Here is a 21,703-nt window from a genome sequence, read left to right on the forward strand (position 1 = left end):
GGCCCGCAGACCGCCAGCAAGCCCGGCAGCCGCAGATCTTCTTTACCCACACACCAATACTACATTTCCCATCACAATGCAACGCGTGACAGACACCGAGACAGTAGGCTGCTTCATTTCACACTACTTTATTGCGCACAGCCTGTCAGCTAGACACAGAAAATTAAACCTTTTCCAGATACCCATCTACAGAAATAAGGCCAAATACGGAAAGGTGGGAGACACTGAGAACATAAGAAAATATTGCTTTATTTATCTGATCATATTGGAATATATTTGTTAGGTTTTCAGTAGGTTCAATTAGGTTCACTAGACTATATGCGTCATTTAAAAATGTTTCAATGAACATTCGAACAGTCCGGCCCTCGGCTTGTAGCTAAATTTTTTATTTGGCCCTCCGTCCATTTGACTTTGACACCCCTGGTTTAGAGTTTCTCTTTCAGTTAGATAAAATCCCATTCGCAGGGTGGCTAACAGTTTTCACCTCTTTAAAATGTTGTTTCCTGCTCACTTTGGGCCCATGTGTAGATCAACTCATGTACAGTGGGTATCATAAGTATTCACCCCCTTTTGATTTTGTTACAAAGTTGGATTTTTATTTTTTTTTGATCTACACAAAATACTCTGTCGAAGTGGAATAAAAATGTGGATATCGTTTTTTAAATTAATGAAAATAAAATACTAATATACCTTGATTAGCTAAGAATTCACCCCATGTTAGAAACACCTTTTGGCAGCGATTAGGGCTGTGAGTCTTCTAAGAGCTTTGAACAATTTTTAAACATTTGTTCTTCAAGCTCTGTCATGGTGTTGGGTATCATGGCTAGACAGCAATTTAAGTCTTCCCATAGATTTTAAAGCGGATTTAAAATCTCAGGAACATTCACTGTCTTCTTGGTAAGCAACCAGTGTAGGTTATTGTCCTGCTGAAAGGTGAAGTCCTCTCCCTGTGTCTGCTTTAAAGCAGTCTGAAGCTGGTTTTCCTCTTGGATTTTGCCTGTTCTTAGCTCCATCCCGTTTATTTTTATCCTGAAGAACTCCCCAGTCTTTGACGATGTCTAGCATACCATGAGGCAGCCACCACCATGCTTGAAAATAAGGAGGCAGTTACTCAGGGATGGGGGTGTTTGCCCCAAGCATAAAGCTTTGCATTTAGGCCAAAATGTTTATTCCTTTGCTTTTTACAGTTTTTCTTGGAGAAGTGGTATGACTAAACAGATTGTTCCTTATTACACTCTGTTTTCCATGGTCCAATGCGCCTTGCAGGACTTTTTGGGATGGAGTGAAGGTGTCGTCATTGTTAATGTCCTCTAGCCGCTTTCTCTGCCTGCCAAGTCCCTGACAGTTGTACAGTTTATCCACTGTCGCTTACGCCCAGTCTATAAGTCTTTAGCTAGTCCTGGGACCTGTCTATTGTGCTGGTACTAGCCGCTGAGATGCAATATTCCTCAGTCTTTCGCTTTACTGCCGTGGCGTAACCCTAAGCAGATTGAACTCCACCAGCAACTGTTTGCGCCCGCAGTCTGCCCAGAGGGTTTCCAGGTTAATGTACCTAACCCCATCCGCTGGCCCCTGTCGACATTCTCATTGTCGCACCATAGTCTGTGGCTTTCGCCTGTCGCCTTCCCCAGAAGGACGGCCCCGCCGTTGTCCAGTACCCGCTATGCGCGTCTATTTGGATTGAACGAGATCTCAGGCAAGGGCGTTGTGCTCTTCGTTCATTGGGCAACTACACTCGAAAGAGGGTTGGTCCTTTTCTCTTTGACTCTATCCTGCCAGATCATGTATTGTTTTATAATGACGAGTGACTGCAAGGGCACTCTCCTATAGGAGTTAACCTATTGGGTACTGTTTTTGGGACCTCATTAAACTGAGATTGTGAGCTATGTATTGGACTCCCCCAGACGGGTGGTTTCTGCTCCTTCTTGGTGCATACTCCCTGTTTCGGCGTCTGAGGGTTGGGACTACCCAGGCTTCGAAGAGCATGTTTTGCAGCCATATCCCCATAGTGATACACTGAAACAAGTAACTCCGGTTCTCTGATAATGAGTGAGATGTGGCACCGCATTCCCCTGGTCGCAAGAGCGTGAGGAAGAGAAACATGACCAGAAGGCAGTGGGAGAGAGGCTCCTTATAAGGAAGTGCCATTCTACCCATCTGTCTCCAACAGACGCTTTTGATAGGTCCTTCGAGTTGGTGATAAAGCTCACTCATCAGAGAACCGGGGTTACGAAAGTAACCTTAAGTTTGGAACCATGTGTAGAGCAACTCTTGTGTACCTCAATGTGACCTCAAGTGTGTATGTATGTGTTCTCTCAAGGGAACAATGGCCACTGCTGCAGTACCGGAGACTGGGGCGTCCCTGGCTCTCCGTGCCCTGGGGTGGGGCTCTCTCTACGCCTGGTGTGGAGTGGGCCTGCTCGGTGTCGCAGTCTGGAAAGCCATGGGGGTCCATAGTGTACGTATTAATCAACTCAAACCATCTCATTGTCTTGCCCTTATCATTCCATCGGAAAAGCATGACACCTTTTAACTAACACTCAGTAAATGTTCAACAAATAAAGTCCATGCATGTACTGCTCAACAAACCTCCACAGCTAACAGAGTTCAGGCAGAAGATGCAGTCTGTGTTCCCAGCTATTCCCAAAAACGAGGAAGGACCGGCCAACTCGGAGGAATGGGACTCCATCTTCAAGTCGAAAGAGAACAGCCGATCTAGCTGACATTCTCCCTGTCTGGTTCAGGGCAGCCTTAATAAACCACTGTGATTTAAACAACAATTACTGTGGCATGGGCTGTTGGTCACTGTGTTGAGAAGGAAAGGTACTTGAGGAGCTTGGCATCCACTGGCTGTACTTGCAGGTTACTGGGCTCATTCACCGATGCTCATCTGAAGTCCATGAAGAGTACTCCTTGTGTGGAAGAGAAATCATGAACTAAACTACTGGATTGAGGCATCATGGTTAAGCTCCCTTGGATAATCTTAAATATTAAGATCACAGGAGCGCAGGACTGTCTTGTACTAGTATAGGAGTTAGGCTTAGTGCCAGTCTGTGTGCTCTTGCCAACTCCATTGCTCGTTGTCAAACAAAATGTTTTTGTCATGCCAATGAGTGACAACTTAACATGATAGCACAAACAGACCAGCACAGTATTCCTAGGCATCAACTGCTTTCTAATATTGTATTCCAAGCATGGTGAACAGAACTCAAATTAAGGCCAAAAGATTGAAAAAGTAATCTCTGTGGATGTTTGCATTTCTTCATAGGCCATCATGATATAATTGACACTTCTATTTTTGTTCTATGAAACTAAAAAAGCTAAATGTGTTTGCGAAGACGAGGCACCTGCCTGGTTTCACTTAAAACAGATTGAACCATCATCCAATGTAACACCTATTTAAGTGTTTGCCGTCAGCTATTCCCATGAAAGACAAGTATCAAAGCGAGAACAGACCTGAACTATTTTAAACTGTCCTGGCTAGCCGTAGAAATACGTGTGCGTCATCCTAAATGTGCTTGTGACTGCCGCCCCTGATGTTTTCACACACAAAGTTGAAAGAGTGAGTCATGAAAACATTTGATGCCACAGCTGTAACTTGGAGCACGGTGTATGGTTACAGCTGAACTGACACTTCTCCGTGTATGAGGACTTCATTGAGATGTTATTTCTGTCGTGCATATGCTCATTCCTTGCCCGCTATGCTAAATAAACTACTGTACTTATGTAACAGAACATGCCATTTAGCAGACGCTTTTATCCAAAGCGACTTAGTCAAGAATGCATGCATTTCTTTACGTGGTTGGTTGTGATCCTTTGTGGAGGAGATTCTGCAACTCTTGGACAATGGAAGTGAATTAAAAACGTTTGGCCATATTCATTCTGCCACGATTCTCCAGTTTACAATCTCTGGACAAATGAGTCAAACACCCTTCACAGTGCTCAACCAGATTTCATGTACATTTATTCTTAACATGTGGAACATATAGTATAAACATTTTACTGAATAAACAAATGTTCATCGAATGTTAAGCTAACTGTCAATCGTACATTATTTTTTTTTTTTAAACAATTCAATTCCGGAATACAGTTCTGCCCATTGTGATCTATTAGTTAGCTGACTGTACAATCTAAATAAGTGTGTCAAAACTAGTCTGTCAGACTGAAATCATCCCTATATGTCAAGAGACCTGTGTCAGTCAGTCAACATAATTCTTTTAAATACATAAAATGACTGACCTCCAGTTGAAGAGTCACTAAATATCCATTATTCAAATACAAAGTAATCATAACATCCATTATAATGATCAACTACCATCACTTCTCTAGGAGAAGATACCAAATAGGGCTGTCTGAATATACAACTTCTATATACAAATGGGCTTATATATATAAAAGGAAAAAATAAGACTGATTGAAGTACTGTACTGTGGGTTTGAGAGTTTACCTGTCTGTTGCTATGGTTACCAGGAAGTAAGTCAGTTGAACAGGGTGACTCATGTCTCCCTCAAATACTGGTATTGTAATATTATTATGCAATGCTTATGGTCAGTTGCCTATGGTCAAAAGTACTTCACATTTCATAATCTCCCCCAAACAAGCCAACTAAGGCCTAAATGCAATCTGATCAAGCGTTAACCAGCGATAGCCGACACCCGTATAGCTCGTGTTTTAGCGGTGTCGGAGGTGGAACTGTGTCGGTGCTGTCAAATTGGTGAGCAGCTGCTCTTGTGGTTATTGTCACGAAGCCACACCTGTCAACTTAAAAATCATTCAAACGAAATAATGAGGAGTTCTATCACCCATAATCGAGGTGTAGATTACATCTCACATTCCAGTGTTCAAACTTGTAAACAAGGCTGTGTGGGATTTTTCTTAATGCGACTCCATGCAGCCAATGGAAATGTTGACTTTAAGTATAATGCCAGGAACCGCTTCTCGATTTTTATTTTAACTAACCCTTATTTTACCAGGGAAGTAGACAGAACAAATTCTCATTTACAGCAACGACCTGGGGAATGGTGAGAGGGGGATGAATGAGCCAATTGGAAGCTGAGGATTAGGTGGCCATGACGGTATGAGGGCCAGATTGGGAATTTAGCCAGGACACCGGGGTTAACACCCCTACTCTTACGATAAGTGCCATGGGATCTTTAGTGACCACAGAGAGTTAGGACACCCGTTTAACGTCACACCCTACACAGGGCAATGTCAATTATGGCAGCCCCCAGCACCTCTCTGATTCAGAGGGGTTGGGTTGAATGCATTCAGTTGTACAACTGACTAGGTATCCCCCTTTCCAATCACAGTATTGGGAAATCGTTTTTTAGACCAGAGGAAAGGGTGCCTCCTACTGGACCTCCAGCAGCATCTAGTCTCCCATCCAAGGACCAACCAGGACCAACCCTGCTTAGCTTCAGAGGCAAGCCAGCAGTGGGATGCAGGGTGGTATGCTGCTGATTTGACAGCTCTAACGCAGTTCCACCGTCAAAACATCAGCTATGTGGATGTCGGATAAAGTGGATCTGATTGAGTCAGGCCCTTAATCCTTTTGCACGATATAACCCCCCCCAGAACAGGATACACAATGATCTGTATATTCAGAGTTAAGTCAGTGTTTTTTTTCTTTACATTAATACATAAGAGGTCTATCTACAACATGATTCACAATTTAAATAAGTCTGCTTCTTCCTGCAGAAAACAACCATCGGAAAGATCCCACACAGACAAACAGCCACGGATAATTACCAAACATTTTTTAAGAGCAAGAGACCCCAAAACTAAAGTACGTTCTCTATCATCGGGTGCCAACTTTGGTTAAAACAAAAACGAACCGACAAATAAAAATAATAGATAAAAATGTAAAATACAAAGTATTAAATATTTGTATTAAAATGATTTAAAAATCCCAAATGAAGGTTGTGAATGGGGCATAGGAGCTATATATATTCTATATATTTATTTGTATGTAAAAACATTGTGTTTTATTTAAATAAAAATATTATACCACGCACACCCATGTTCGTGTTCACTGTAGCTTGGTTGTCAGACCAAGCACCCCCCCTCCCTCTGTGTCTTTGCCTGTGGCTGTCACGAGGAGCGTCCAATCTTAAACAGTACTTCACACATGATGGCTGCCACGGCCGAGCTCAGCACAGAGGACAGAGAGCTATCCAGTAGCCTGCTCTCGTAGAGAACAAACTCTGGCCGGTTCTCCTTCACCTTGGCCATGGCCAGCAGAGCCTTGGCGGCCCTGCACATCATGTTAACGCTGGGGGGTTCGGCGTGGGGGATTGGTGCTGGGTGTAGCAGGCTGTGGGGTCCCTGCTGGTGCTGGGCCATGGCCACGCAGTCCTCCAGGAAGCCGATGAGTGTTCCCACGCTGCCCTTCTGCAGAGCGATAGCACGCGCCGCCGTCGGGTCCCCCTGCGCTAGGTTAGAGAGCACAGCCACCGCCATCTCCCGGCACACCTGGGACTTCCGCTCACCCACGTGGCGCACCAGGGTGGCGTAGAGCTTCTCCTGACGACTGAACGGCGGCGTGGCCAGCAGGAGGTCCACGTTGTTGTCCTGGATGCTCAGCTTGCACAGGCACTCCAGCACCAATCTCTGGGGGGTGAGGGAGGAGGAGCAGCCCGCCGTGGTGAAGGGGTCCTGGGCCTCGGCAGAGGGACACACCATCCAGTGGAGGAGCCCGTCCAGGATGGGCAGACAGATGCTCTCTGGGTAGAGGGACAGGTCTAGTTGACCTGAGATGTTAGCCAGGGTGACCAGAGTGTTCTCCCTGAGGGCTGACAAACAGTCCCACCACCACTCGTCCTTGCTGCAGGCCCGGCCCTGCTCCTCCTCTCTCTGGTAGCTGGGTTGCGTCCTCCTCCTCTGGGGGTGCAGGTGATGCAGAAGGACCAGCCGCCCCAGGATCAGCACCAGGCCCGGGTGGCGGGACATGTCGTTGTCGTTCCCTGGGATGAAGGAGAGGCCGCGGACGATGTTGGAGACGCAGACACAGCGGCGGGCCAGGGCGTCCTGCCAGGGTTTGGCCGTGGAGAGGGGCGCCTCGTCCCAGCAGCGAGGCTCGTCCTCCAGCAGGGTCAAGATAGGGCTTTGGGTCTGCGCCCCTCCTACAAAGGAGAACGTCCCAGTAAGATCGTTCCTCTCTGACAGAGACCGAGAGCCTGGTCGGGCACTCAGCATATCGTCCACGGTGGCTGTATCAGTCATGGTCTTCTCTACAACGGCCCCTTCTTCCACCTTCCTCTCCTCCTCCTGCTCTCCTACCCTCTCCTCTGTATTCTTGCTGTCCGTCTCTTCGCTGCGTTTCTCGAAGTGTGTCTGGATGTGGGCCGTGGAGTCCCCCCCCCCAGCCTTCCAGTGCAGCAGGCCGGAGTTGAAGCCCCTGGGCAGGCTGAGTCCCTGGCGCTCCTCCACCTGGTCCTCCTCCGCACTCTTTTCCTCCACCTTCACAGGCAGCTTGTCGTACTTACTGGCCTGTTTGGGCCTCGGCTCTGGGGGCCCCTCGGGCTGGGGAGGCTCAGACTGCTCCGTGGTTGCCCCCACCTCAGATTCTTCCACTTCTACCTTCTCCTCTTTCACAGTCACCTCGACAGGCTCCTCCGTCTTTTCCTCTGAGACCACCGCCTCTGTGCTGCCGTTGGCTGTGGGCTTCTCTATCCCCGCCTCTTCTGGCCTGCTATCCCTCTGCTCTTCGCATAATTGGCTGCCGAGCTCTGGAACGGCAGGCTCTTCCTCCTGGTCTGCGATTGGTCCTAGCAGCGTCCTCTGTCCCTCTGTGCCCACCTCATACTCATCCAGGATCCCAAAGATGGAGATCAGGCACCGGCGGAAGTACTCCACTATCAGCTCCAGGAAGCCAGGCAACTGGGATAACACAGGGAACAACATATCAGTTGGGTGCATTCTGAAATGATTGTGTGAAAGACCAGAGACAATAGCTTGGTCATTTGTCCTTCATCCAGTCATGGTCAAATCAAATTATATTTGCCGAATACAACAGATGTAGACCTTACCGTGAAATGCTTACTTCCAAGCCCTTAACCAACAGTGCAGCTCAAGAAATGGAGTTAAGAAAATATTTGCTAAATAAACTGAAGTAAAAAATAAAATAAAAAGTAACACAAAATAGCAATAACGAGGCTTTATACAGGGGGTACCCGGTACCGACACAATGTGCGGGGGTGCAGGTTGTCTAATATCCACACCACTTAGAATGAAGCCACGTTGTGGGCCTGTATTCGACATGGTATTAGTATAGATATCGGAGGGAATATCATTGGTTTAGTCCAGTCTCATGGATAATGGATATCATTGGACATTGTATGGATATGGTTTGTGTAGCACCGTCTCACCTGTGCGAGGGTGAAGGAGGACACAGTGTTGTCGTCATACAGCAGGATGTTGATGGTGTCCAGGGCCCACGTGCTCTCCGCCAGCAGACCCGACTTAAGGGACATCATCACGCGCCACGCCTCCGGAGTTCCTGTGGGTAAGAGGTCAAAGTACAGAGGTCAGAGGGGAGCGACTGATATTAGAGCTGGGACTATTAAATAAAAATAAATCGACACCGACTATACCGATCACTTATCACAGGCCTTTTGCTGATATCGTTCATTATGATAAGTAGCCTATACTAGAGAAATGGCAAGTATAAATTAATATAATTTGCTAATATGGGTGATAGTTAATGAGACAATTGACGGCTTACAACAGTCAAACTAGTAGTAGTTTAAAGGATGAAAATAAACGTGGTGCAGATTGTTATAAACGTATAGTTCTATTAATCTTTATTACATCAATTTAGGCAATTTAACACAATATGGATTTTTGTCCATATCGCCCAGCTTTGCCCTATATAGTGCAATACTTTTGACCAGGGCCCATAAGGCTGTGGTGAAAAGTAGAGCATCATAACGGGAATAAGGTGCTATTTGGGAAGCAGCCATTATACATTTAGTTAGTATGCTTCATTCTCTAAATTCATTCTCCTACCGGTCTCCTTGGAGGTAAGTCTGCGTCGGGCCTTGAGTTTGGGCAGGGTGGCCTCCACTGACCCCACGGGGAAGCTGATATCTCTGTGGAGAGGTAGAATGCCCTGCCCTGACATCCCTCCGCCGCCGAGTGAGCCTGGCATGGATCCGGGCATCCCTGCCTTCTTCAGAGATGCCATGTAGGGGCCCCCATTGTTGGGGGACAGGGGTCCAGATCCCCCCATGGGCCGGGGGAAGGGCGAGGGGCTGGGGGCTCTAGAGATGTGGTTGGCCATGGCGGGGTTGGATTGGTAGGAGGAGGGGGGCTGTCTGGATGCCATTGGGGGCATGGAGGAGGCCGAGGAGGAGTGGGGTGGATACGGGGGCTGGTGCTGGCCTGGAGGTCCGGGGGGCCACTGCCCATCTGGGGAGCTCCTTCCCTCTGGGTCATCCCCCGGGCCCCGGCCCAAACCAGGGTAAGGGGGCCCCTGGCCCAGTTGGCCACGGTAAGACCCGGGGTAGCCCATGTCTGTCCTGGGGTGCCACATGTTGACCTGTGGGCCCTCTGCAGAGGCTCCAGAAGAAGCAGGGGGCCCTCCACTCATCATGGCGTGTTGCTGTGGCCCCTGGGTGGCCCCCATGCGGTCTCGGCTGTAGGGGTAAGGGTACTGGCCCTGCATGGGCCTGCGCTCTGGCCCCATGTAATTCCCTCCATACTGGCTGTACATGCCTGGCTGCTGCCCTCCATACTGCTGCATGCCGTAGGCCTCACCCTCATGGCGCTTAGCAGGGGGACCGTACATAACCTCTGGTCCTACTGGCCTCTTATAGCCCTGAGTGGGAACACAGAACATTAAACGTTAGATACTGTAATCATTGTATTGCAAAAATGATTTTTCATTTGCAGGCGTACCTCACTCACACACATTACCGTTCAAAAATTTGGGGTCACTTAGAAATTCCCTTGTTTTTGATTTTTTTATATATATATATATATATATATATATATATATATATATATATATATATATATATATATATGCTATCCATTAAAATAACATCAAATTGATCAGAAATACAATGTAGACATTGTTAATGTTGTAAATGAATATTGTAGCATGGAAACTGGCCAGCATTTCGGAGTCGCCTCTTCGCTGTTGACGTTGAGACTGGTGTTTTGCGGGTACTATTTAATGAAGCTGCCAGTTGAGGACTTGTGAGGAGTTTGTTTCTCAAACTAGATACTCTAATGTACTTGTCTTCTTGCTCAGTTGTGCACCGGGGCCTCCCACTCCTCTTTCTATTCTGGTTAGAGCCAGTTTGCGCTGTTCTGTGAAGGGAGTAGTACACAGTGTTTCTTGGCAATTTCTCACATGGAATAGCCTTCATTTCTCAAAACAAGAATAGTCTGACGAGTTTCAGAAGAAAGTTCTTTGTTTCTGGCCATTTTGAGCCTGTAATCGAACCCACAAATGCTGATGCTCCAGATACTCAACTAGTCTAAAGAAGGCCAGTTTTATTGCTTCATTAATCAGTAAAAAAGTTTTCCGCTGTGCTAACATAATTATAAAAGGTTTTCTAATGATCAATTCGACTTTTAAAATGATAAACTTGGATTAGCTAACACAATGTGCCATTGGAACACAGGAGTGATGGTTACTGATAACGTGCCTCTGTACGCCTATGTAGATATTCCATTTTAAAAAATCTGTCGTTTCCAGCTACAATAGTCATTTACAACATTAACAATGTCTACACTGTATTTCTGATAAATTTGATGTTATTTTAATGGACAAAAAAATTGCTTTATTTTCAAAATCAAGGACATTTCTAAGTGACCCCAAACTTTTGAACAGCAGTGTATATATAAATTCACAGCAGAGAGAAATCGGGAGAAAATAGACTTATTGGATCTTACAATTCACAAAAATAAAGACAACAGGTTGGAGTATACCATCTTCCACAAGCCACAGAGTAGGAATACACTTTTACCCCCAGACAGTAACCACCCGGTCTACGCGGAACATACCGGCAAAGCTAATGATTATGCGCACCAGGTTCCTGACACGCAGGTATGTTAAGAGTGTCATTGAACAGGCCTATACCCGTGCTAGAGAGACTGAACGTCAACGCCTACTCACTGGCACTAACAGAAACCAGGACGCCCGGTCAAGTCAAATCCATTGTATTGAAACACTGCAACATCCTCAAAAGTGATCAAAATCGAGGAGAAGTGACAGCATTGCCCGCTCACATGTTTTTCCCCGCCGTGCGCGCAATCTAGCCGATTCCGTTACGCACAGCATGCAGCGACCCAAGAAGCGTGACACTTGGCTCTCGGGCTCGCCCAATGGCAATTACAAGTGTGGCCACTGTGTACAATGTGACAGTACGAGCAATACTAACTTTTTTAATTGTAGCACCACAAATATCATATACATGCTCAAATGCGTCAGCGGGCCTGCTTATATTGGTCAAACTAAACAAGCATAGCAACTTTGCATCGTACAACATAAGGCTGCCATTTGTAATAAAAACATGGACTATGGCATTTAGCGACACTGCATGGAAGCCAACCATGGCTCACCTTCCTCCCTACGCTTTATGGCTATAGAACACTTATACTTTTCACTAATAGGAGGGGATATCGTACGTAAACAAACAGAGGCTGTAACGTAACAAAATGTGGTAAAGGGGAATACTTCCCGAATACACTGTATATATGCACACACACAGATACACCCCTTCAAATTAGTGGATTTGGCTATTTCAGCCACAGTCATTGCTGACAGGTGTATAAAATCGAGTACACAGCCATGCAATCTCCATAGACAAACATTGGCAGTAGAATGGACTTACTAAAGAGCTCAGTGACTTTCAACGTGGCACTGTCATAGGATGCCAGCTTTCCAACTAGTCAGTTCGTCAAATTTCTGCCCTGCTAGGGCTGCTATTGTGAAGTGGAAACATCTAGAGCATGGGTGTCAAACTCTGGCCCGCGGGCCAAATTTGGCCCGCGGGGTAATTATATTTGGCCCGCGAGACAATACCAAATTACTACTAGCGCATTCACCGCTAATACTACGAATCCCATAATGCTCTGCTGTTGTTTTCGCGCGCCAATCAGGACAGGACCCAGAAACGCCCWCTCTAGTCATAGCAACATAGACGCTACAACTGTCAGCGCGCTATCCCTTCCCAAAAATGGCGAAAAGAAAGGCAGAAAACAGGAGCTTTCTGGACAAGTGGGAGGCAGAATGTCTGTTTACATATGTAAAAGACAAACCTGTTTGTCTTGTTTGTGGAGTCAACGTGGCTGTAAGTAAGGAGTACAACGACACTATGAAACGAAACACCATGAAAAATACAAGGACCTGTACATGACTCAAAGGAGCCAGAAAGTAGAGGAGATGAAAAMAAGTTTGGTTTCACAACAGAATATGTTCAAAAAAGCCACATCACAAAGTGAGGCTGCTGTAAAGGCTAGTTATATAGTGGCAGCAGAGATCGCAAAATCAGCCCGGTCCTTTAATGAGGGAGAGTTCGTGAAAAAGATTAGATCATTGTGCAATAATTAACGTTTTCTTTMTGCACTTTTTCTTGCTACAAGGCATGGGCTTGAATGGTTGATTGATTTATTATCATTTTATTTGTAAAATTATTAGCCAGTGGAAAAAGCTAAAAAAAAGTTTATTTTGGTATTTAAATCAGAAGGCTGCAAATAGAAAAGAGGCATACGATTTTTATTTAAATTTTATTTATTTAATAAATTAATGCCATTGATGTGTTTTTTCATTTGAAATTCGATTTTGCATGTCTCCACTATTAAATTATATATTGTATGGTAATAAGCGATGCTTGTTCCATATTCAATGTTAAAGCAAAACTTGTTTGGGTCCATATTAAAAGGTTAATTTGTTCAATGTTGGCCCGCGACTTTGTTCAGGTTTTACATTTTGGCCCACTGGGTATTTGAGTTTGACACCCCTGATCTAGAGCAACCACGGCTCAGTCGGGAAGTTGTGGGCCACACACGCTCACAGAATGGGACCGGCGAGTGCTGAAGCACATCTGTCCTCGGTTGCAACACTCACTACAGAGTTCCAAACTGCCTCTGGAAGCAACGTCAACACAATAACTTTTCACCGGGAGCTTCATGAAATGGATTTCGATGGCCGAGCAGCCGCGCACACAAGCCTAAGATCACTAGCAACAAGACATGTCAGGGGTGAAAGATTTCATTTCTTCCTGGTATGGGACATCTGTGTGCACGTGCGTTCACCAAAAACATTTATGGGCATATTTAACAGGCCTGGCCCTGGATGCTCTGCCGCCCTAGGCGAGACAAAAAAACTCCTATCCCCGTTAAACTAGAATGGTGTGCAGCAGGGGTCGGCAATAGGTTTGGCCTTGTGGCAATTTTTTTCTCAGCTAATAGATGGCAGAACAGAACATAATAGAAACTCAATTCCCTATTCATAGGCAAACGCATCTGGTTAGTAGGTTATAGAAATCAGTTCAATGTCAATAACAGATCTTAATATATTCAATCTGATTACACTGATAAAATCGGCAATGTCTCTATTAATTTAAAAAATGTAAGCTTGCTGGCTATTAATCCGTTGCTTAACCCAACACCTGAAGTTCTTTCCTGAAACCTGCCTGGGTTTAAACATCTCTTTTCAGAAAGGGAAAAGCACATTTTTTTTGGTCTTAAACAATATTGAAGGCCGCAGCTCAGCTTCAGAATGTCAGAGACTAATCAATATATTGTATCTCCGCACGCATCAGGGTCCCGTCTTTTGTTTTGTTTTTAAATCATGCTGTACTAGACAGTTTTCTTGACATTTAGTTGTAATTATTCTGATAGGGCTCATGTTTTACCGGTCCGGACCTTACTTTCACCCCTGCATGATGTGCTGACCATTTCTTAGTAGACCGCTAATCGAGTTGAGTTTAAACTTCACTTTGCATTGAAATGGCTAGGTTAATCTATTTTCCCAGGTCACTTCCCATAGATTCAGTAGCTTAAGCACAATGCCCTCTAGGAACGGGAGGCTGGGACTGACCTGTTGCTGTGGATACATTCCAGGCTGGTGAGAGCCGTAGGGCATGGGGCCGTGAGGGTATTGCTGCTGCCCGTAACTCTCATGTCCATGTGGTCTGTGGTGGAAGAGGATGACACCAGTTAGAACACAGATAGATGGGGACAAGGGCGTGTTTCTGCGCAATGCTAAACTAATAGATCACCATTAGCCTTGCTGAACGTCTTACCTCTGCTGAGGGTATCTGTTGGCAGAGTACATGCTGGGGTCACCGCTGGAAGGTCCCATATTGTTCTGACCCCCAGGGGGAGCCATACCCCCCTCTGGACCCATCACATGGTCTGGTCTGGAAAGTAGGAGGAAACAATTATTTTTGGCATTTATATAACAGTCTGATCAATGTCTCTGACTAAAACGTCGTGCAATGTTTATGACTCGTGATTTACAATGAATAATATATTTCTATAATAGAGTGCCGTGCCTGAACTTTTGATCTGAAGGTGGCACCTCGACTTCAGTTGTTTGAGCACGAAACACCCCTTTTCCTACAGGTATAACACCCAGCGATGCATCTACTATGGTTAGTAGAATACCCACCTTCTGTCGTAGCCAGGCCCGTAGGGGTACTGTGGCCGCGGGCCGGGGCCCATCCCTGGCATGGCTCCTGAGGGAGCACCACGGGGGTACATATCCTGCACGGCACCGCTGGGCATCTGACCTGGTCCATAGGACTCACTGCCCCCTGGCCCTGTGGAGGGAGAATAGACATGGTATTGTATATACTGGATGTAGAGTACGTGTCAACAGTAAGTCAGCAGCCTTTCACCAGGTCAAATTGCTTGGTACGTGTAAATGCACTTCAGATGTCATCGGCATTCATGTCAGGTGTTATCCAAGGCAAGGGTGTGTAGTACATCAGTTGACCACTGGGTGGCAACTTAGTCTAAGGAAACAATCATCCCTACAGAGTGTTTTTACATTGGATCTGATGGCCTAACCAAAAACAAGGACGAAAAAGACATTTAAACCTACATGGAGAATTTAAAAAGTACGAGACCATATCCTATTCAGACAATAGGTGTATTACGTGAATTGTAACTAAGATGTAGATTTTCATCTAATACGCAGTGCACACAAGCAATGGGGATAACACCAGTGTATGAGTGCATTGTGTTATGCTACGTGTTTTAAGATCGCCTGGTCCACTCACCTTTCTGGGGCCCTCCATAGAGGTCCTTGTTGGCGTCGTACTGCATCCTCATGGAGGGGTCTGAACTACTGCCACTCTGCTGGTAGGGGGTGCCAGAGGGCATGGGCCCTCGCTTGTGGAAGGCAGGGTCACTGATCTCTGAGAAGGGATCCTGGACACGGATACCACCACTGTTCCTGAGGCAGACACATACAGGAGGGGTGAGGAGGACAAGAAAGGATGATACAAAGGGTATCCATGTGTGTGTACAGTAAGACTAAGTCACACACACACACAAACATACACAGAAACACAGACATCCCTACAACACTATGAGTGGCCCCCGGGCCCTGGCCTCTACCTGTTTCCTGGCTGTGGGGTCATGTGTCCGTGGGGTGTGGTGGCTGGGGTGGGGCGCTTCATACCCTCTGGCATCTCACTCATGGAGCTGCTGCCTGTAGACTGGGGGGTATTGGGACCCTGCAGGGAGCCGGAGTTGGCTGGGGGAGAAATTAGCAACAGTCTACAGTCAAAATTGTTAAAAAAGGTCAAAAAAATACAGTTGTGGTAAATGTAACAGCCTGCTAATGGAGTAAGATACTGAACACTTTTTGTATTTAACAAATATTGACTGAATTATACAACAAACATGGGTGCCCGACAGGGAGCCTGAGTTAGCTCAAGAGACAAGAGGGAAAAGACACAGCCAAACAGCATATTTTATTTTTATTTAACCAGGCAAGTCAGTTGAGAACAAATCCGTATTTACAATGACGGCCTAGGAACAGTGGGTTAACTGCCTTGTTTAGGGGCAGAACGACAGATTTTTTTTACCTTGTCAGCTCAGGGGATTCGATCTAACAACCTTTCGGTTACTGGCCCAACGCTCTAACCACTAGGCTACCTGCTGTACAGTGGGTATAGAAAGTCACCACCCCCTTTCAAAATGTTCACCTTTTGTTGCCTTACAGCCTAAAATGAAAACACATCAAATGTGACTTTTCCCCCTTTATTTACACACAGTAACCCACAATATCCAAGTGGAAAAATATATATATAAAAACTCTAAAAATGTATTTGAAAGTAAAACCGTAAAATACCTTATTAGGATAAGTGAACACCCCCCCCCCCCACCCTCCTTAGAATCGGCAATGCACAAACTTGCTGAGGTTTAACTAACCACCTTCCAGATCACAAATCAAGCTAATTGGCTTCCATCTGTGATCAATGTAATGACTGATTAGTTCAGGATAAAAGCAGTTGTTCATAGAGGACTCCACTGCTCGGTAGTGCAATTCAAAGCAAAGAATCCACTATGGGTGGAAAGGTACTTTCAAATGATCACGAATAAAGTTGCGGAAAGGCACAAGTCAGGGGATGATATAAAAAGATTTGTCTATCCCTCTGAGCACAGGTAAGACCATTATTAAGAAGTGGAAGGCGTATGGCACCACCCAGAACCTGCATAGATAAGGCCCTCCCTCCAAACTGGATGACCGGCAAGGAGGAGAGAGCTAAGAAACCAATTGCGACTTTGAAGGAGCTTCAGGCCTTAATGGCAAAGACTGGTCAGGTGTGGCATGTGACCACGATATCACAAGCGCTCCACAAATCTGGCCTCTATTGGAGGTGGCAAGAAAAACGGGGGGGGAAAAACACTCCCCAAAAAAAGCCACATCAAGTCTCGTTTGAGCTTTGCCGAAAAGCACATTGTAGATTCCGAGCCAAGTGGCAAAAGGTTCTGTGGCCAGATGAGACCAAAATTGAACTTCTTGGCCTGAACGCAAAACGATATGTTTGGGGAAAACCCAATACATCTTTCCACCCAAATAACACAATGCTACATAAAGAAACCATGCCACAGTAAAGAACACATGCCTACAGTAAAGAACACCATGCCTACAGTAAAGATCACCACGCCTAGTGGCAAAGCACAGCAGTGCAGCATCCTGTTGTGGGGGTGTTCTCTTCGGCAGGGACTGGAGCGCTTGTCAGGATAGAAGGGTAAATGAACAGTGCAAAATACCGACAGATTCTTGAGGAGAACCTGCAGCCCCTGCCAGGAAGTTGAAAATGGGAAGGAAGATGGTTCACGTTTCCACATGACAATGACCCAAAGTAACACGCCAAGCAACCGTACGGTGGCTGAAGGACAAGAAGGTGAATGTCCTTAGGGGCGTAGTCAGAGCCCTGACCTAAATCCTTGAAGAGTGCAGTCCATGAGCAGTCACCATGCAATTGACTGAGCTTGAACAATTTTGCAAGAAGAATGGGCAAATAAAGCACAGTCTAGGTGTGCAAAGTTAGTAGAGACGTATTTAAAGAGACTCAGGCTGTAATTCAGGGGTGTCAAAGTCAAATGGACGGAGGGCCAAATAAAAATTTAGCTACAAGCCGAGGCCGGACTGTTCGAATGTTCATTTAAAAATTTTTAAATGACGCATATAGTCTAGTAACCTAATTGAACCTACTGAAAAACCTAACAAATATATTCCAATATGATCAGATAAATAAAGCAATATTTTCTTATGGCTCTGTCAGTAATCTTTAATTTACACAGACACAAAAGACAAATTCCTTTATATAAAAATCCCCATAACATGAACATTAAATGAAAGAAACCGGATTCAAGGCACCATCAGTAGCCTATATTTTCTATTTTACAAAAGTGGGCTAAATTTACTTCAAAGAAAAAAACAATAATAGCAATTTTCTATCATCCACTCAACTGAAATATTTTTAAAATATAATTGATTGAAATACAATAAAATAAAGTGCAAAAATCTATTAATCAAAAACAACACTTTGTTTAAGGAGAAGTAACATGCAGTGAAAACAAATATTAAACTTTAACTTTAAACTTGAACTGAGTAAAACTCTAAATATGTGATTGCACAGTAATGTTCACTTGTTTGAGTTGAGGGTGATACTTGTGGTGTCCCATCTTTCCACAAGTTCATCAAGTTCGGGGTAAGCTCTGAGCTGAGGAAATCCTCAGAATTGAGTGAGGTGTTCAGCAGTAAGTCGACTTCTGTGTGATGTTTTGTTCAGGTTCATCAAGAAAACAGTTGTTCACACAGGTATGTGCTGCCAAACATAGACAACGTTTGAGCAGCCTGGATGCGCAGCTGGGGCATTGTGTCGGGGAGAAACGGGCGAACTCCGCAGCACCCACTGCCGCATATTTTGCCCTCAGGCATCATTGCATTGGAGGTCAATCAACTCCATTTGGAGGTTTGGTGGTGAGCTTCCACGTCAACAGCAAATGGGTTACCGAGCAGTTCCAACCTGCTTTTTGTGCTTCAAGTCAGCAAATCGGCGTCGAAAGTCAGCGGCAAGCATACCTTTTATCAGCCAACTGTGCCGCTCGGGAACGCACTGGTAGAGAGCTTCTCTTTCATGGTCTGCAGCTGGAAAGTGCTCAAATTTTCTTTCCGCATCTGCGTCTCCCACAGAGTCAGTTTGGTTTAAATGCCTTCACTGTACTGTACATATCAGAGATGACATGATCCCGACCCTGCAGCTGCAAGTTCATTGCATTCAGATGACTCGTAATGTCACACAGAAAACCATTTCACACAGAAACATTTCGTCTCGGAGTTGTGTTGTGTCTTTCCCTTTGCTGTCCAAGAACAGACAAATCTCCTCACGAAGCTCGAAACATCTTTGAAGCACCTTTCCCTGGCTAGCCATCGCACCTCTGTGTGATAAGGCAAATCACCATGCTCCGTTTCTAACTCCGTCAGAAATGCCTTGAACTGGCGGTGATTCAAACCTTTGGCTCTGATAAAGTTAACTGTGCGCGTGATGATGCTCATTACATGCTCCATTTTCAAGGCTTTACCGCACAACGCTTCCTGGTGTATGATACAATGATAAGCTGTCAGCTCACCTGTCGCGTTTTCCTCTTGCATCTTTTCCCGTATCTTCGCCACCAGTCCGCTCCTGTGTCCACACATCGCAGGTGCTCCGTCGCGTTGTCAAACCCACGAGTTTTTCCCAAGGCAGCTCCATCTCATTTACACATCTTGACACCTCTTCATACAAATCATGCCCCGTAGTTGTGCCATGCATAGGACGTAAAGCCAAAAACTCCTCTGTCACGCTTAGGCTGGAGTCCACTCCGCGGATGAAAATTGACAACTGGGCAATGTCAGAAATGTCGGTGCTCTCATCCACAGCCAAGGAATATGCAATGAAATCTTTTCCCTTTTTCACAAGCTGCTCTTTTAGATTGATGGACAACTGGTCTACTCTCTCGGCAATGGTGTTTCTGCTCAGACTCACATTTAAAAAGAGTTGCCTTTTTTCTGGGCAAACTTCGTCACAAACTTTAATCATGCAGTTTTTGATGAAATCCCCCTCCGTAAATGGCCGGGCTGATTAGCGATCTCTTCTGCCAAAAAAAAACTGGCCTTGACAGCAGCCTGGCCTTGGATTTGGCTTTTTTGAACAGAGCCTGTCGAGATTTGAGGCCTCGTTTTAATTCCTCTGCCTTTTGTAGCCTTTGTTCCATGTCCATATTCTTGTTTTTGTCGCCGTGTTTCGTTTCATAATGTCGTCTCAGATTATACTCTTTCAGTACCGCCACACTTTCTTCCACACAGAAGACACACAGGTTTTCCAGCTACCTCCGTGAACATATACTCCGACTCCCACCTTGTTTGAAAACCCCCGGTTCTCAGTGTCCACCTTCCGTTTTGCCATTTTTGATGGGTATCTGAAAGTTAATTTTACTGTGATGCTGACGACTGCTGTGCCAATAAATATTGAAATGAAGCAGCCTACTGCTCGGTGCGTCACCGTTGCATTGTGGGAAATGTAGTATTGGTGCGTGTAAAAGATCTGCGGGCTGCCGGCTTGCTGCGGTCTGCGGGCCGGTTCTAATAATAAATCAAGATCATCCCAGGGGCCGTAAAAAACCTTCTCGCGGGCCGGATGTGGCCCGCGGGCCTTGACTCTGACATATGTGCTGTAATTGAAGCAAAAGGTGGTTCCACCAAGTATTAACTCAGGGGGGTGTTCACTTATTCAAATAGGCTATTTTACTGTTTTTATATATTTTTTTACATTTCAGAGTAAAAAAAAAAAAAAAAGGTATCTTGAATATTGTGGGTTACTGTGTGTAAATAAAATTAAAAGGTCGGATTTGATGTGTTTTCAACAAAAGTTGAACATTTTGAAAGGGGGTGGTGACTTTCTATACCCCCTGTGTGTACAGTATAAGTAAGCCTCGTCAGAACCAGAACGGGAAGGAGCCCATCTCCTGTTTCTGTAGCATGAGGCAGCTTGTACAAGGACACCCCCTGGACAAAACGCACGTCTAGAGGTAGAGATATGTATCTAAATCTGTGGGTGTATATGGCATTTGGGAAAGAAAGATGCTTCGAACTCAATGTCAGAGAAGAACAACATTTAACGAGATAAATATGAGTACTTAAATAAAACAATATATGATACATGTACAATACAGCACAATGTTACCTCTCCGATTCAGGCTAGATGGATCCTCAAGCCGGCTCTGCTGTGTATGACGACTGCTTAGTCTAACAATAACGTCGGCTTCCCAAAAAGTAGTGCACTATATAGGGAATAGGGTGCCATTTGAGATGCGTCCAATTAATTCAGAATTTTACATTCTGGCATCTCCTTATATCAAAATGACTGTTCTTCTCATTAACGATACAAGACCAGAATAAAAGAAACCTGACAGTTTTTTTTTTTTACAATTCAAGAAAAAAAAAAAAACCTGTCTGTAATAATATGAGGCAGAGAGAGAGAGAGGCAGACAGAATTGGCTGGCCAGGCCTTAAATGTGTTTGTAAATGAGAGGTGTTTCAAAAGTAAACAATGAAGTGGTTCAGCCACACGCCATCGCCATCGCTCTCCCTCTCTCTCTCTGAGCGTGTGAACCCACATGACCCCACCATAATCAGGCGGGGAGAGAGCGAGAACAAGGGAGAGAGAGACAAAGAGAAAAAAAATGCTGCCTCACTGGTCCATCTGTCTGTGGGAAACTAGGTCAGACGGAGGTCACTGTTGTTTATATCCCAGACAGCCACACCACACTCCTCCCTCCCCTATTCATCTTCTCTAGGGGGAAGGGATATTCCCCCACTGCTTGACAGCTCTACCCCCCCACTTCCTCACACGGTCTTAGCTGTGTTTCCTCTCCCCCCCCCCCCCTTCGCTCTCCCTCTGACATCAACTTTCTCGCCTGAGGGGGAGGGGGGGGGAATCCTACAGCTGGCTGTCTGACAGCTCTCCTCCCACCCKCCCKCCCKCCCRCRCRCRCGCAGTTTGACACAATCACCTGTCAGACAGAAATAGACCCACGTGCTGGGAGGACGCAGGGAGGGAGTAGCCAGCCCAGGGAGAATGGAGATGGATTAAATGGAGGGCCGGATGACTGAGCAGAGGATGTGCTTAGTTTAGACACACCGTATGGGGCTGCCTGTGGATGTATGGATATTCTCCTGTTCATG

General features: G+C 45.5%; 2 protein-coding genes across 7 annotated transcripts in view; one reads left to right on the plus strand and one right to left on the minus strand.

Moving 5' to 3' along the window:
- LOC111973227 (transmembrane protein 242) overlaps positions 1-3,876 on the plus strand; it is a 10,298-nt gene extending 6,422 nt beyond the window's left edge. Inside the window, exons 3-4 of the mRNA XM_024000518.2 lie at positions 2,321-2,458; positions 2,598-3,876. Of these exons, the coding sequence (XP_023856286.1) occupies positions 2,321-2,458; positions 2,598-2,723 (264 nt within the window). The 3' untranslated portion in view covers positions 2,724-3,876. The remainder of the gene's footprint in view (positions 1-2,320; positions 2,459-2,597) is intronic.
- A 71-nt stretch (positions 3,877-3,947) lies between these two features.
- Positions 3,948-21,703, minus strand: part of arid1b (AT-rich interactive domain 1B) — a 121,556-nt gene continuing 103,800 nt past the window's right edge. For all 6 annotated transcript variants that reach the window (XM_070446576.1, XM_070446574.1, XM_070446573.1 and 3 more), the window contains 8 exons: positions 15,580-15,718; positions 15,240-15,415; positions 14,627-14,777; positions 14,259-14,375; positions 14,054-14,147; positions 9,007-9,817; positions 8,367-8,497; positions 3,948-7,878 (listed from right to left, as the gene is read on the minus strand). In XM_070446576.1, coding sequence (XP_070302677.1) covers positions 6,091-7,878; positions 8,367-8,497; positions 9,007-9,817; positions 14,054-14,147; positions 14,259-14,375; positions 14,627-14,777; positions 15,240-15,415; positions 15,580-15,718 — 3,407 coding nt within the window. In that variant the 3' untranslated portion in view covers positions 3,948-6,090. The remainder of the gene's footprint in view (positions 7,879-8,366; positions 8,498-9,006; positions 9,818-14,053; positions 14,148-14,258; positions 14,376-14,626; positions 14,778-15,239; positions 15,416-15,579; positions 15,719-21,703) is intronic.

Source organism: Salvelinus sp. IW2-2015, linkage group LG14 (genome assembly GCF_002910315.2).
Source record: "Salvelinus sp. IW2-2015 linkage group LG14, ASM291031v2, whole genome shotgun sequence".
Lineage (NCBI taxonomy): Eukaryota > Metazoa > Chordata > Actinopteri > Salmoniformes > Salmonidae > Salvelinus > Salvelinus sp. IW2-2015.